At 33.2% G+C, this 15,735-nt stretch overlaps 1 protein-coding gene and 1 long non-coding RNA gene across 2 annotated transcripts; both read right to left on the bottom strand.

The window, feature by feature from the left end:
- On the bottom strand, positions 835-2,460 carry LOC108662496. Its single transcript, XR_001928367.1, has 3 exons — positions 2,252-2,460; positions 1,689-1,866; positions 835-1,599 (listed from the first exon to the last, which is right to left on the bottom strand). It is a non-coding gene; the product is annotated as an uncharacterized LOC108662496 (long non-coding RNA).
- LOC18596268 (3-oxoacyl-[acyl-carrier-protein] synthase II, chloroplastic) lies at positions 6,668-12,680 on the bottom strand. Its single transcript, XM_018123985.1, has 13 exons — positions 12,480-12,680; positions 10,488-10,660; positions 10,198-10,401; positions 9,026-9,136; positions 8,799-8,894; positions 8,563-8,608; positions 8,380-8,459; positions 8,198-8,266; positions 7,996-8,080; positions 7,579-7,733; positions 7,422-7,502; positions 7,280-7,339; positions 6,668-7,004 (listed from the first exon to the last, which is right to left on the bottom strand). Exons 1-13 carry the CDS (start codon positions 12,625-12,627, stop codon positions 6,888-6,890), a joined length of 1,425 nt encoding a protein of 474 aa, XP_017979474.1. The 5' UTR covers positions 12,628-12,680; the 3' UTR covers positions 6,668-6,887.

The raw sequence follows: 15,735 nt of genomic DNA, 5'->3' as shown, positions 1-15,735 counted from the left end.
AAAATATAACCATAAATTCAAAAATTTCAAAAGTTGGAAATATATACCTTTCAACTTTGAAAATGAAGATTTGAAGCCAAAAATCCAAGTGTGGTTGAAAGTGAAGTAGAAATAAAAAATATAAGAAACAAGGAGAGATTTTTCTCTCTCTCTCCTAAGGTTTAGATGTGCTGAAAATTGAGGTTAGAAGTTGCAAATTCAGTGCCCAAGAAGTTAGGAGAAGGAAGGATTAGGAAAAGAAAAGAAATAAAAAGAAAACAAGGAAAAATCACATGAACAATTTGATTTTCATGGAGGTGGAATGAAAAATGACATTGGATGGGTGAGGAAGAAGAAAAAGTTGCTGGAAGCTTGAAAAATCTGCTGGAAATTTGAAGAAGTTGTTAGAAACTTGGATATTTATGCCTTATATTTATCCATTTTCTCACGTAATTACCAAAATGCCATTTAACAAGTTAACTTGTTCTTCTCCAATCCTTTGTGCAATATTTTTATTCTTTTGACACTGGGAAAAGGTCCACAATGATCTAAACTACTGGGGTTTACGAAAATTGAATATTTTGACTCGAAGTGCAAAATGACCATTTTGCCCATACCATGGAAATTATCATTATTTTTATTTTTCTCATTTATTTACCATCATAAACATCATTTATTCATTCCTTAGGCCTATTTAGACCTTAATAGTATAAAAAAAACCCACTCGTAGGAGCCTACCAAGAGAAATTACGAAATTACCCCTGATCCGTATTATCGCGTCTACTTCTAGTTACGTATTTATGGAGGTCGAGATTTCACAGGTTCAGTTCTGAATTACTCTTTTTAACATAGTAATCAACTTCAATTGACATCCGTAAACTTTATTAGCCACCGTATCAAAATACAGGGTAGTACAATATGGACCAGCTGAAGCTTTCTAGTTGCTCTCCAATTTCTCTCTTTTGGAAAAGGTAGTATACATTGCTTACCATACTGACAAGTACTACATACCATATCAGGCTTTGTAATCTTAGGCAAACCTTCAACTAGCTCCTTAGTTACCATATTTTGCAGAGAATTGTAGTTTATATGCCCCAACCTTCTGTGGCACAGTTCAGAGTCATGTGCTGCACTAAAAAAAGCCTTTTGATTTATATGTTTCCAATCAATAGGGTACTACTTGTTCTTCATCTCGACTGCCAACACTTCTTCACCTTAAGGATCAAAGATAGTACAATATTTATCCTTGAACAAAAGAACATAGTGGTTCTTAGTTAACTATCCAACACTAAGCAAATTTTGGTTTGCATCAGGAACAAAATAAACATCAAGAATATACTTGTTACCCTCTTGTGTCTCCACAACCACTGTTCCTATGCCTAGAATCTTTAAAAAAGAACCATCACCAATCTCAACTTTAGCTTTGTAACTCTTGTTGAGAGTTGTAAATTATCCTACATCCTCTGTCAAATGCTTTGAGCAAGCATTGTCAATCAACCACACATTCTTCTTAGTTGATTTCCCTACTTCTTGAACCGTAAACAACACTTCATTAGCACCTTCAATTTGCTCAACAATTGCAGTGTTTTCATCCACATGAGTCCCTTTATTTTTACATACCTGTTCAACATGACCAAGCTGGTTACATGACCTATATTTAACATTAGGCCTATACTAGTAATACTTAGATGAGTGAGTGGTTTTCTTACAATGAGAGCATGGTAGAAACTTGGTTTTTGGCTTTCCAGTCTTGTCATCCACAATTTTCTTCCCTTTCTCCTTCCTTTCAAGCTCATTTTTCTTATAACTATTTCCACCAAGCGTCAGATTCTTAGTTTTGGCCACTAGTGCACTATCAACTGCATTCTTCTGTCTGAATGCTCTTATCTGTTCAAAAGCTTCCAAGTCATTTACAAGTTTCTTCAAGGTAATCTATCCAATATCCTTAGAATCCTCCAATGAAAAGTTTTTTGGAATGCTAACAAGCATCTTATGTACTAACTTCTCTTCAGTCATAACCTTCCTTAATAGTCTCAATTGGTTGGCTAAGGTCATTATCTTCCCATAAAACTCCCTGATGGATTCATCATCCTCTATTCTTAACATTTCAAATTGCCTAAACGAATTCAATGTTTGAATTTGCTTAGTCCTATCACTACTAAAAAATTCATCTTTCAAATGGTCTCATACATCTTTTAGATTATCTAAATGCATAATCCTAGCAAAGATCTCATCAGAAATAGCAAATTGTAAGCAAGATAAAGCTTTGTACCTCTTGGCTTTGTCTTTTTCAAACTATCGAATTGGTATGTCTCTTCACTGGCTCCACAACTTCCCAGATACAAAATGCCTTGAGGTAAGACTTCATCTTCACTGACCAAATTGCATAGTTTTCACAAGTAAATACTGGTGGAGCTGAAGCATTAAATCCATATGTAGCCATTAAAAAACCTTGCCTTGAATGATGAACTGGTATTAAAAAACAAAAAAGATTAAAACGAAAACAGTCCCTTAAGAGCCCTAATATAGCTCCAATACCATATTGAATAACAGGGAGATTAACCAGAGGAAGGGAAAGTTCATAAGAACAAAAAGAGCCAAAATTTGGAAAAATTGGGGAGAGCTAAAAACAGTAGCTCACACACCTTCTCATTCATTTCATTTCACCTTGTATATATCACACTTAACACTAGAGAAATGGAAAAATAGCAACGGTACTCAGCCTCGAAACATGGAAAACAAATTTGGTTGGTTGCGCACTGAAATCCATGTATTGGTTTCAGTGCCAAGCAACGGCTACAAAGGAAAAAGGGGACAGCTGGCTTAACAACCATATAACCCCATCAAAACGACACATTTAAGCAATGTATAAGTAAGAAAGTACAATAAAACAACAAGAGCTAAAGTCATATTATATAAACATTAAAGTGACTAAGTAAAATGACAAACAAGCTTAGCGTATCAACTGTTGAAGTACGAAATGACATTTGCTATTCAACCTTCTTCTTCTTCTTCTTCATTCTTCAACCTCTGAACCTTCTCGCCAAGTCTGCTTCGTCAAATTACAGATTTGTGATCATTTCTCAACAGCTTTGGTCATGATATCTACAAGTTGCAATTCTGAAGGACAATGCTGAGCACATAATTCCCTTTTCTTTTGGACATCTTTGATGGAGTGATACTTCACATTGATGTGTTTGATTTTGTCATGCCAAACTGGATTTTTGGTAATAGCTATGGCTGATTTATCATCAACAAATAAATCAGTTGCTTAATCTTGATGGAACTGCAAGTTAGCAAGTATTTTCGTTAACCATATAACCTGATTTGATGGTGCAGCAGAGGCTATATATTCAACCTCAACAGTAAATTGGGCTTCAATAGATTGCTTGTGAGAGTTCCATGAGAATGCTTAATTGCTAGGAGTAAAGACATATCCAGAACTGTTTTTAACATCATCAACATTTCCAGCAAAGTCACTATCTGAATAGCTAATGAGCTTGATGTTATCCATTTTAATGAAGAGAACTCCAAGCTCTAAAGTCCCTGTGAGATATCTCAGCATTATTTTGCCAACAATAAAATGAGAATCTGTTGGATCTTGCATGAATCAAGACAAAAATCTTACTGTGTACATTATATCAGGTCGAAAGGAGCATATATAAAGAAGACAACCAATCAACTTCCTATAAATGGATGGATCTTCAGGTCTCTTCCCACTGTTACCAAAGAATTTAATATTTGCAACTTGTGGTGTAGTCACAGGTTTGCAACTGCCCATGTGAAATCTTTTGAGTACCTTAGAGATATAACCCTTGTGAGATAACCAAATGCCATTCTTAAGTTGTTGAATTTCCAAACTAAGGAAATACCTCATGGGACCTAAATCAGTCATGTCAAACTCTTTTTGCATTTCGAGTTTGAATTTGCAGAGCGCTTTTTCATTCCTTCTAGTAACTAGCAGATCGTCCACATATAAGGACACAATCAACACCACATTATCTCTTGATTTGAGTGTGTATAATGTAGCTTCATTCATGCTTTTTACAAAGCCTTGTTGTGTCAAATGAGCATCAATTTTGCCATATCAAGAGCCACTGAGTTTGAGAATTTGTTGGCTGAGCTAGGGTTGAAGCATTAACTCACAATAGTAGACAACCTTCATCAAAATGGGGTGTCAAAGAGGAAGAATAGGACCTTGATGGAAATGGCAAGATGTCTGATGTTTCAGAAAAGTATGCCAAAGGTATTTTGGGCAGAGGTTGTTAACACAGCTAATTATATTCTAAATATGGCTTATACTAGAGTTTTGTCAAACAAAACAGCTTGTGAGATGTGGCATGAACATAAACCAAGTGTTTCACATATGAAAACTTTTGGTTCTGTGTATTGTGCAAAGATTCCAGCAGAGAAGAGGTCAACGTTTGATCCTAAACCTGTCTTGGCTATTTTTATTGGTTATAGTGACCTTTCTAGGAGTTACAAGCTCTATAATGTTAAGTCAGAGAAGGTTTTTATCAATAAGGATGTCAAATTTGATGAAAGGCTAAGTTGGAATTGGGACAATGAAATTGTGGAAAACTCTGGAGATGTATTTTTGGGTGTTGATGAACAGTTACAAGGTGATAATTATGAGTTAACTAACTTGGAGGATGAGAACTTGGCTGTTAAAGGCACAAGATCACTGGAGGACATCTATAATAAATGTAATTTGGCAATAACAGATCCTACCAGTTTTGTAAAAGTTCAAACTGATGCAAATTGGAAGACTACAATGGATACAGAGATTAATTTGATTCTAAAAAATGAACTTGGGTGTTTGTTGACAAACCAAGCAATCAAAATGTGATTGGGGTCAAGTGGATCTATAGAACTAAGCTGAATCTTGATGGCTCAATCAACAAATACAAGGCAAGGTTGGCTGTGAATGAGTATGCACAGACTTATGGCATTGATTTCTTTGAAACTTTTGCACCTGTTGTTAGGCATGACACAATTAGATTATTGATAGGTCTATCAACTGGGGAGGATTGGAGAATATTCCATTTGGATGTCAAGTCAGCCGTTCTAAATGGAATTTGAAGGAGAAAATCTACAGTGCCCAACCTGAAGGGTATGAGGTACAGGGTTCAGAAAACAAAGTGTGCAAGCTTGTAAAAGTTTTATATGGTCCAAGCAGAGTCCTAAAGCCTGGTATGAGAGAATTTTTTTTTTTTTGCTCAATCAAGGTATGAGAGAATTGATGATTATTTCAAAGGCCAAGGACTCAACAGAAGCATTACCGAGCCTACTTTTTATGTGAAAAGCTCTAATGAACCAGCAGAGTTGGTTGTAGCTTTGTATGTGGATGATTTATTGATTACAAGACCAGATACTGAATACTTGCAAGAATTCAAGGCACAAATGATGTCAATATTTGAAATAACAGGCTTAGGCTTAATGTCATACTTCCTGGGAATGGAAGTTCAGCAAAGTTCTAGACAAATTTACTTGCATTAGTCGAAATATGCCAAAGATTTACTAAAAAAGTTTAACATGAGTAATTGCAAAGCTGTAGACACACCACTTACTGCGGGAAACAAATTTAGTAAGAATGATGGTTCAGCTAAGGCTGATGGTTCAATTTATAGAAGCATTGTTGGCTCTTTGTTGTACTTATCAGCAACAAAACCAGATATAAGGTATGCTACTTGTCTTCTGTCAAGGGTTATACAGACTCCTTCTCTGGTGCATTTCACAGCTGCAAAAAGGATTTTGAGGTATTTGAAAGGTATGATAGTCTTTGGATTGTTGTATTTGAAGAAAGACAGTGGTGAGCTTCAAGGCTTTAGTGACAATGACTGGGCAAGATCTGTGGATGATTCTAAAAGCACTGGGAGTTTCTGTTTTTTGTTGGGAAGTGCTGTATTCACTCGGGCTTCAAAGAAACAAGAGATAGTGGCTCAGTCCTCTGCGGAAGCTGAGTACATTGCCATAGCTTTAGCTGCTATCCATACTAAATGGTTAAGAAAGGTACTGTTCGATCTTGGTTTTAGTCAATGTCAAGGTACAATTTTACATGTGGACAACCAGTTAGCAATCGCTACAACCAAAAATCTTGTCCGCCATGGTTGCACAAAATATATAGGGGTGAAATTTCATTCTCTAAAGGATGCTATCAAAGATCAAGAGATTGAGCTTAGGTACTGTCAAACCGATGATCAATTGGCGGATATATTCACTATAGGTCTCGGCAAAGAGAGGTTTGAGCTGCTTAGGGCAGGCTTGGGTACTTACCAGGTTCCAAATCAAGGGGGTGTGTTGAAAGGTTGATCCGGAACAAGTAGAAAAACAAGAGCTTAGCTAAGCGGGAAGCAACAGAAATTTGAAGAAGACCAATAGAGACATCATCGTTTTGCCTTCACTAAATCGAAGAATTGTGAAACACATGATTGGAGTATCATTTAGTTTGCTGTTTTTCTGTTGAGTGCTGTATGACTTGGTTACCTATCGTTTAGGGTTCTTGGGTTCCAAACGACTCCTTTAGCGTGTCGTTTTAGCCAGTTATATGTCTGTTTTTATTTCTTTTTGTTATAGCCATTGCTGTGCACATTGTTCAAGTATTGATTTCAGTGATTTGCTAACTGTGTCAATTGTTTTCCATTCTCAAGACTATACCTTTTCTTCAGAGCATGTATAAATATACAGATTTTGAGGAATGAAAATATGGGTTCAATTTCTATATTGAAAACCTTCTTCTTCTTCTTCTCCCATATTGCTTTGTTTTTCTGATTATTCTTCTTCTTTTAAGGAAAACTATATTTTTCTCTGAAAAACTCAACAGGGGGTGTGGCGTGGAATATCTAAATTTAACTTCTATACAATTTGCTTTTGAGCGACTACAAATTGATAGTTTACCAGCATGTACTTCACTTGATTGGCGCAAATAAGATGGATGAATTCTGTCCACCATAGCCAAATGAGTTGGAGAGTGCCAACTTAATGTCCAATTGTTCCTTTTTGGGGCCAACCAAAATGTTTGTGTCCTGCGTTCCACGTATGCAGAGTTCAGTAAAATCTGAGAAAACAAAAGTGTATGCTTTTGTCTATGTATATAATAATTGATCATATGATGTGCTATCTGTTATTTTTATTTTCTACTACAGTTTATTCTGAGATAAACTCTCTTCCTTGCAATTTTTATTTAGGCATGGGACGTCTCGTCCCCTTTAGTGTCCGTTTTGCAAGAGCCTATTCATCAACTAGTCTAAAAAACCAATGACATGTATGCTTATACAATTCAATATGGAAAAGAACATACCAAGCCCTCATCAGGATTATCAAGATTGATGTTTGGATGAATCCATCCCGTCTCTATTGCCTACATTTGAAAAGGAAAAACTTGCAGGTTAGAATTCAAGGACAGTGGAGATGAATTGTTGGAAGCTTCAGAAACCAGTCACCTTAATTGTTGCAATGGCTTCTACAGCACCTGAGGCTCCTTGTAGATGACCAATCATGGATTTTGAAGAGTTTATTCTCAGCTGGGAAAGGCGTAAAAGGATAAGTATGCATAGAACAGATTGAACTAAAGGAAGTAAGTTCATCGTGTCATATTACCTGAGGGTTTTGGCCAAAATGATCCATCAGAGTTTGGTATTCTCTTTGATCACCTTTTTGTGTAGACGAAGCAAATGCGTTTATGTAATTTACATCTTCTTTGGCTACCCCAGCTTGATCCAAGGCCTTCTTTATGCAAAGATTCATTCCTGTCCCTGATATTGGTAGGGAGAAATCATCTACAACTAATATATATATGTGTGTGTGTGTGTGTATATATATATATATATATTTGCATAATTAAGTAGAGCACCATCTGTGGATGATCTAAAGCCACCAATGAGTGGCAGTTCATATAAGCAGAAAGGAAAGGTAAAGAAGAAAAGGGGAAAAAGGTGTTAAATAACATTGAACAGAAGCTAATTTCAACTGGCAATTTTAGTTTCCCCTGCAAGGAAGTTCAACAAGCTTGTTTACCATCAGGATGAGGGTCAGTTATGTGATAAGCATCAGAAGTGAAGCTTCCACCTAAAAATTCTGCATAAATTTTTGCTCCTCTCCTCTGCCAAATCAAATGATGAGGTAAAAAGTAATGGTGTGGTAAGAACTTGACCATATGAGAGGATTAAAAAGGATGGATTTGTGTGACAGTTTAGAACTGATTAACTGCAAGTTGTACCTTTGCATGTTCTAACTCTTCCAGAAGCAAAACCCCAGCCCCTTCTCCGATTACAAATCCATCGCGATCCTGCTCAAGTAGTAGAAATTTTAGCAAGAATTAGAACATTTTCTCTTTTGCCAGCAATTTGAGACAAAAAAGGAAGCTAGGCAGGTAAAAAAGGCAAAAGTTGGATGGTCTACAATATCCCAGGGCCGGGAGGCTTTCTGTGGATCGCTATTCCTTCTAGAAAGACTTCTGCATGCCGTAAACCCTCCCAATGCTGCAAGTTCAATCACCAAAGAAAAATAATGACCTCATTTAGTTTCCAAAGTGATCATCCTCTTTGAAAAATCGAATCCAGGATATTTGAAAGGCGAAAATACCTATTTGAACAACTGCAGCGTCGGAGCCGCCACAAAGCATCATGTCCTGGGAGATCTCCAAAAATTAGGAAATACTACTATATGTATCCCAACTAATAATATATATCTTTACATCAGCATTAAACGTTTTCTAATTAGAAAAAATTGATAAAAAAGCTCAGAAGGCTTCTTAAAACAACGTAGAGCTAACGGCGAATACAGAACACTTTCTGCATGAAATATGGAAATCCACCTACCGTTTCTCCTCTAGTGATAAGCCCAGCTGCACTAAGTATACAAAAGTTGCTTGTTGCACAAGCCGCAGATAGTGCGTAGTTTGGACCCATCCAACCCTGCGATTTGGTAACTAGTAAATGGATTCAAAGATCGCATGGAAAAAAACTTGATATTTCCTAACTTAATTCCTATATATCTATCCCACAAGTCTGTCCTAACCTTTTCGGAACCCAAATTTTGAGCTTACCAGATCCATGGCTAGTATAGCAGGGCCCATATTGCTTATTCCGATGGGTAAACTGAATGGCTTTATCTTCTTAATTGATTCTCTCATTGTTTCAATTGTTTCTTGGAAAAGCTGATCAAAATCACAATATATTATCAGTATAACACATAAAACTACACAGGCAAAGGGATTATATATAGAAGAAAGAGAGTGAGCAGTAGTCCAGTTAATTCTGTTACGTAGAATGAATGTGAGGCTCTTCTCTTTTCTTGCCTCACTTTACAAAAACCATGGAGAATTCCATTTTATTTCAGCATATAACCTAAGTACTAAGAAAATGTTAATAGCTTGGAAAAGTTAGATAATGTAATTTTTATTGTTTGGTTCTCAAGGTAAAATAGTTTGGGGACAGAATGACCTTTCAATAGAAATATATTGATACATTCAACGATTTGATTTGTGAAATGGAATAACGTATAAATGATAATTAAACCATTTGATTTGTTAGAGAATATATATATTTATAAATTCATAATTTTATAAAAAAATAATTAATTATATTAAAAATATACAATAATTAAGATAATTAATAAAATATCTGCCTATCAAGATAATTAATAAAATGATATATATTCTCACTTCACTAAGTATATGCATGCTTATTAAATTTTAATTTTTTATCACTTTTCAATTCCCTTAATATTATTAATTCTTAATTTCTTCTCTTGTTTTCAATCAATTAACGTTAATATGTATTTAATGATCTTTAACAGTTAGTTTTTTATATAAAAATAGTTTTTTTAATTTATAATATCTATTTATAACATTTTTTATAATTTTAATAAAAAAATCTCATTTTCTTGATTTTAAAAAATGATTTCATGTGAATATTTAATTTTAAATTTTTAAGATCATTGAACCACCTCTACTTCTCTCTTCTTTGCTATGACATGACTTTATTAAAAAAATAATAATAAAATTCACCGGATCATTAATTCACAACAACCGATCATATGCCCCTCAGTTGTAGCTGTTCCTAGTGAGGATAAAACTTTGCTGGAATAGCTTTTCTTCTTTTTCTTTTAGAATAAACCTAACAGAATATGTAGAGTAGATATCTCATAGACAATTAACAAACTGTGTCAGTTTTACTTCCATAAATACTCTGTGATCATAAAAAATCCTTCACTTACATGGAACCCTCCTAACGAAGAGCCAATTATAATCCCACGTTTCTTTTTGTCATAGTCGCCATCCACTTCATCTGTTATACCACCATCTGCCAAAGCTTTTTTTGCAGCAGTGAGCAAGTACAGCGTGTATTTGTCGGCCTTTTTAGCAAGCTTTGGCGAGACCCAACCATCTATGGAAAAAGACTTGATCTCTCCAGCAATTTTCTGTCAAGGACGTCAGAACTTGTTCAAAAAATTTTCATCATTAACTATAAAGAAACTGATCAGGCCAGTGAAAGATGTCTATATACCGTGGGAAACTGAGAACAGTCAAAGTTCTCTATCTCACTTATGCCACTGACGCCATCAAGAAGATTGTTATAAAATACGTCCGGCTCATGTCCAAGAGGGGTTACTAAACCCAGACCTGTCACGACAACCCGCGGTCGGCTTGCATGTTGTTCAGTAACTGCCATGGTTTTGCCTAAAAGCACAACATGATATTAATTAAGTACACTTCAACCAAAATTAGCCGAACAAATTGCATAACCATATGCTTAGAGTGGAGTGGTCTTTGGATTTGCTCGTAATTTGGGTTTTTATTCTTTTGCCCACTTACTTATTCCAATTCTGGATTAAATGGTTAATCAGTCACTGTTGATAGGATGAATCTAAAAGCACCATTATTAAGAGCGGAGCTAGAACATTTTTAAAGGGGATCAAATAAAAAGAAATATTAAACAGTTAAAGAGAACTTTATATACAATTCAATTATTATTTATTTAAAAGATTAAATCAAATTCAAAAAATTAAATAAAATTCAAAAGATATTAGACATATAAAAAATTACACATTAACAATAATGATGGTGTTATTTATATATATAACTAAATGAAACAATAAAATGAGCCTTTCTTACTCTTGGAGCGTAAGAGTGGAAGAAAAATATAATTTTTCAAATACAAATAAATTGCTTCTTTACTTTATGTATTTTATCTCTCTTTTGATTTTTAAGTTGCCTCTTAGATTGCTAATTAACATATTAAGTTATTGAGTTGAATTATTAAGATATAATATATTATGATAAGCTATTAGGTTGGATTGTTAAGACATAATATATTATGATAGGCTTAGAATTATATTAATATTTAATGAGTTTGGAGTAGTATACTCACTTTTATTTTTCTTAAATTTGATAAGCTTAACATATTAGTTTAGAATTTATTTACTGTGGTTAATTAACAATATGCTAACCATAATGACTCTAATGTTATTAAATAGTTTGAAGAACAAAACTAATTATTAAATAAAAAATTATTTTGAGAGCCATTAAAAATATATATAATAAATAAAATTATATTGAAATAAATATAATTATTTCGTTCTATCAATTTGTATGTATATTTTTATTACTTAAAGTTTGTAACATATATGCTAGAATGCATTGGTTATTCTGAAAAAAAAATGATATATGGATGAAATTTTAAATAACAATACAACACTGTAACTTATATTTGAAAATTACATGATAATTTATTTATTTTTAAATATTAAAATCATAAAAAATAAAATTCACATATCAGAAAAAGGAAAAACATAACAAATAGAAAATAGAATTCACATTTGACATAATAAAAAAGAAAGCAAAAGAATATAGCTTATAATTCGTAGAAATTATGAAAGAAAATTTATAAAAATTTAAAACATATGAGAAAATAAGATAGAAATAGATAAATAAATAAACAAATAATATAAATTAAAAAATAAAAAAAACTTTAAAATTAAGTCAAGCATATAAAATTATTTTATTATTCTTTATTTGTATTAATTATTAAATAAAAATTTTTTTTGGGAGGATCATTAAAAAAAATTTATAAAAAAATTAAAAAAAATTAAATTTTGGGGGCCATGGCCCCATCCCATAAGGAGGCTCCGCCCCTGACCATTATGGTAAGCTGAAATTTTTTTTCTATACACAGGTGTTACTGATGATACGTGACCCTAAGTAATAAATACAGTTTTCTTCATGGTTATAGAAGCAGGATCGGATGGGAGGATATTTTTACTGTTCCAGGATATATATATATATATATATACTCTAGAGTCTAGAACAATGCCTTCATGACATTTAAACTTGCATATGCATCAGAAACCAACCACAAATTTGACTACTCATCTATTAAGACAATTAACTTTTAAGATCATAAAAAATTAAAAGAACAACATATATAAACGTATGCACAGACTAAAGTATTCATCAAACTAAACACTTCCAGAATTGAACAAAGGTTCCTAGACAATACCAACTCGCTTAATGTGCCTCTGCCTAGCACTAGTTGATGATGCCATTTTGGCCTGAAAGTGTTGCAAGCCATTGTTGCAAGGGAGGAACAAAGAAGAAATCGGCCCTGGTAGGCTGTAATATTCTTTTAAAAAAGAACAAGAATGCATCGGGTTAATTTTGAATGCCCCGGTTCCAACAAAATACTTAGGAAGCACTACATACCACCACTAAATACAGCATCTATATATACCCACACGACAAATGCAAAATGCATGCAGGCTGTAGCAACATCAGCACTTAAGAGACCCAGACAAGCGGACGTTAAAAATTAAATACTGGTACGATGCAACATATCACATTATTCCCAAGTCATCTAAATTTAAAAAAAGGGGTCATGTGGCAGATGGCAATTGCCTCTACGCAATTAGGTAGCGTTAGTACTTTACAATATAATATAATTACAAGTGATATGATTGCAGGTAATGTGATTGCAGGTAATGTGATTGCAAGTAATATGATTGCAGGAAATATAACATTGCAGTGTTTGGTATATAAATAATACAATGATTAAAATGTAAAGAAAATAACATTGCAGTGTTTGTTTTACAAATACTTTACAGGGTATGTGATGTTAATTTTCAAAACTACTCTTATTTATTAAAATACAAGTTTAATATGTATTTTTTTATTATTAATTTTTATATAATGTCATTTTTAAATATATTTTATTTTTCATTTCTTATTACAAGTATATATTTTATTTTATTTTAATATAATTTCTTANTTTTTAAATATATTTTATTTTTCATTTCTTATTACAAGTATATATTTTATTTTTATTTTTAATATAATTTCTTATATTGTATATTTTATTTTAATTTTTTTTTAGAAGATAATATTTTATTTTTATTTCTTAATACGTTTTATATGTATACATTAATGTGATAGCTTCCTCTCTTGTAACCAATAGCAAATTGGCAATAAAATACCCATAATTCTCAATCTCCAATTAATTTCTTTTGAAAATATCATAAATTCAAAATAACTTGCTATCAAGCTAAAACAAAATATCAAGCATAACATCACCAAAACCATATAACTGAAAATCATAAATGAAGTTCCTTGATTGATGCTCTAAACCAAAAGTCATAAAGTTTTAATAAACCAAAGTTGAAGTCACCTAAAAGATAGACATACCATTGTTAAAATACGAAAGAGTTCAAAGTTAATAGCACTGCTAAAGTTCATCCTAAATTGATAACTAGTTCTTTGCAATAACAATACCCATCATTTAGATAGAGCCACTAAGCAAAGCCTTCACATAAATTTTCTGCAACTCCTCATATAATGAAAATAGATAATTTATCTTCCACATATCACTACAGATGATATGTCCAACCTTAACAATTTTTGATATGCAAGGAATATGTTGGATGAATTTAATGCTTAAGTTCAATTGATACTAGAAACCGATTTAATGGCAGCAATCAAAGGCAAAAAAAAAAAAAGATTGCACTACAAGAAGTAGGACTCAAACCCAAGACCAATAATGCAAGCGTCACTAAGCAATTAACTACACAACCAATAACGACGGGCAATAACAACTAAACCTTTTTACACTCTTTTCTTCCACCTTAAAATCTAAAAAAAAAAATTGCAATGGTTTCCTACTGTCAAGACCAATTTTACCTTAAACAAAAAAAAAAAAATAGGAGGTCAAATCTTAAAAAAAAGGCAAAAAAAGAGTAAAAATTCAAATTCAAGGTTAAAATGAGGTTTTTTGGGGTCAATCAAAAAGTTACATGGATCCAAAAAAAAATCATCCCGATCGGACAACCGAGCGCAAAGTTACGACCTTTTGAAGTTGAGTAGGGGAAAAGATTCCTATATAAACCAACGGGGCATTTTTAAAAATAACTCTTACATGTAAAAAAACATATGACGTGCCATATACAAAAATATGTAATACACCATGTAAAGGAACATGTGACACGCCATGTACTGAAACATATGACACACCATGTACAAAAATATGTGACACACCATGTAAAGGAACATGTGACACGTCATGTACAGAAACATGTGACACTCCACGTACAAAAACATGTGACATGCCATGTACAGAAACATGTGATACGCCATGTGAAGGAACATGTGACACACCATATACAAAAAACATGTGACACGCCATGTACAGAAGCATGTGACATGCTATGTACAAAAACATGTGACACGCCATGTACAAAAACATGTTACACGTCATGGTTAAAAAAGGTTATTACACACCATGTTGAAAAAAAAATATTGCTGTTACATGCCATGTTGAAAAAATATTGTTGTTACACGACATATTCAAAAACATTTTATTACACTTTAATGCTAGGTACGAGTTCTACTTAAAGCCAAGATCCATGGATTTGGCAATGCTAGGTACGAGTTCTGCTGCTTTCAGCATTTCTAATTGGATAGAAGTTCTAATTGGATAGAACTTGAAAACTATTTGATTACCCATATTTTGTTGAGGGAACAAAAACCAAAAATTGCAACACCAAAAATTACAACCAAACATGCAGCATTGTATTTCATCACAATTACCTGTGCCTTTTGTTGAAGATTAGCCCAAAAATCCAACCTCTCTTGTCGATCAAGGGCCAAATTGTTTTAGTGATAAACCCTAAAATACAAATAAGAAGAAAACTCAAATTAACACAAAAAAGTTAGATTAAAGAATGCAAGAAAAAGATAAAAAAAAAAAGGAGAAAGAAAAAGAAGAATGAGAGATTTCAACCCACAATTTTAGATGATGAAGAAGCAGAGCTAGAAGAAAGATAAGCGACTTTAGCAAAATGGATTAGAAGCAGCAGAAACCCCAAAAACGACGATTTTGCTTCGGGTTTTTGAGTAATTTTTTTAAAAGATGATGGATAAAAATGTCCTTAAAGACATTGCTATGTGCAATGTAATGTGATTGCATTGGTTTTGAATTACAATCACATTACATCCATTGGTTGCAAGGTGATTGTATTGCAATCTTACATTGCAGTGGTTTGTTACAAAACAAACACTGCAATGTAATTTAATTGGGCACATTGCAGGGAATGTGACTTTACATCCCTTATACCAAACGCCACCTTAATGTTGGCAGTCAAAAGGGGCGACGCTGGTGCCATTGTAGATCAACCCAATACCTTTGATGATTAAGCATGCTTGGGCATAAAAAAAATAAATTAGACAATGTTGGTGTTATGAATATATATATATATATATATATATAT

Source organism: Theobroma cacao, chromosome 6, assembly GCF_000208745.1.
Source record: "Theobroma cacao cultivar B97-61/B2 chromosome 6, Criollo_cocoa_genome_V2, whole genome shotgun sequence".
NCBI lineage: Eukaryota > Viridiplantae > Streptophyta > Magnoliopsida > Malvales > Malvaceae > Theobroma > Theobroma cacao.
The sequence above is the reverse complement of the archived record's forward strand: the minus strand, read 5'-3'. Positions and strand labels throughout refer to the sequence as shown.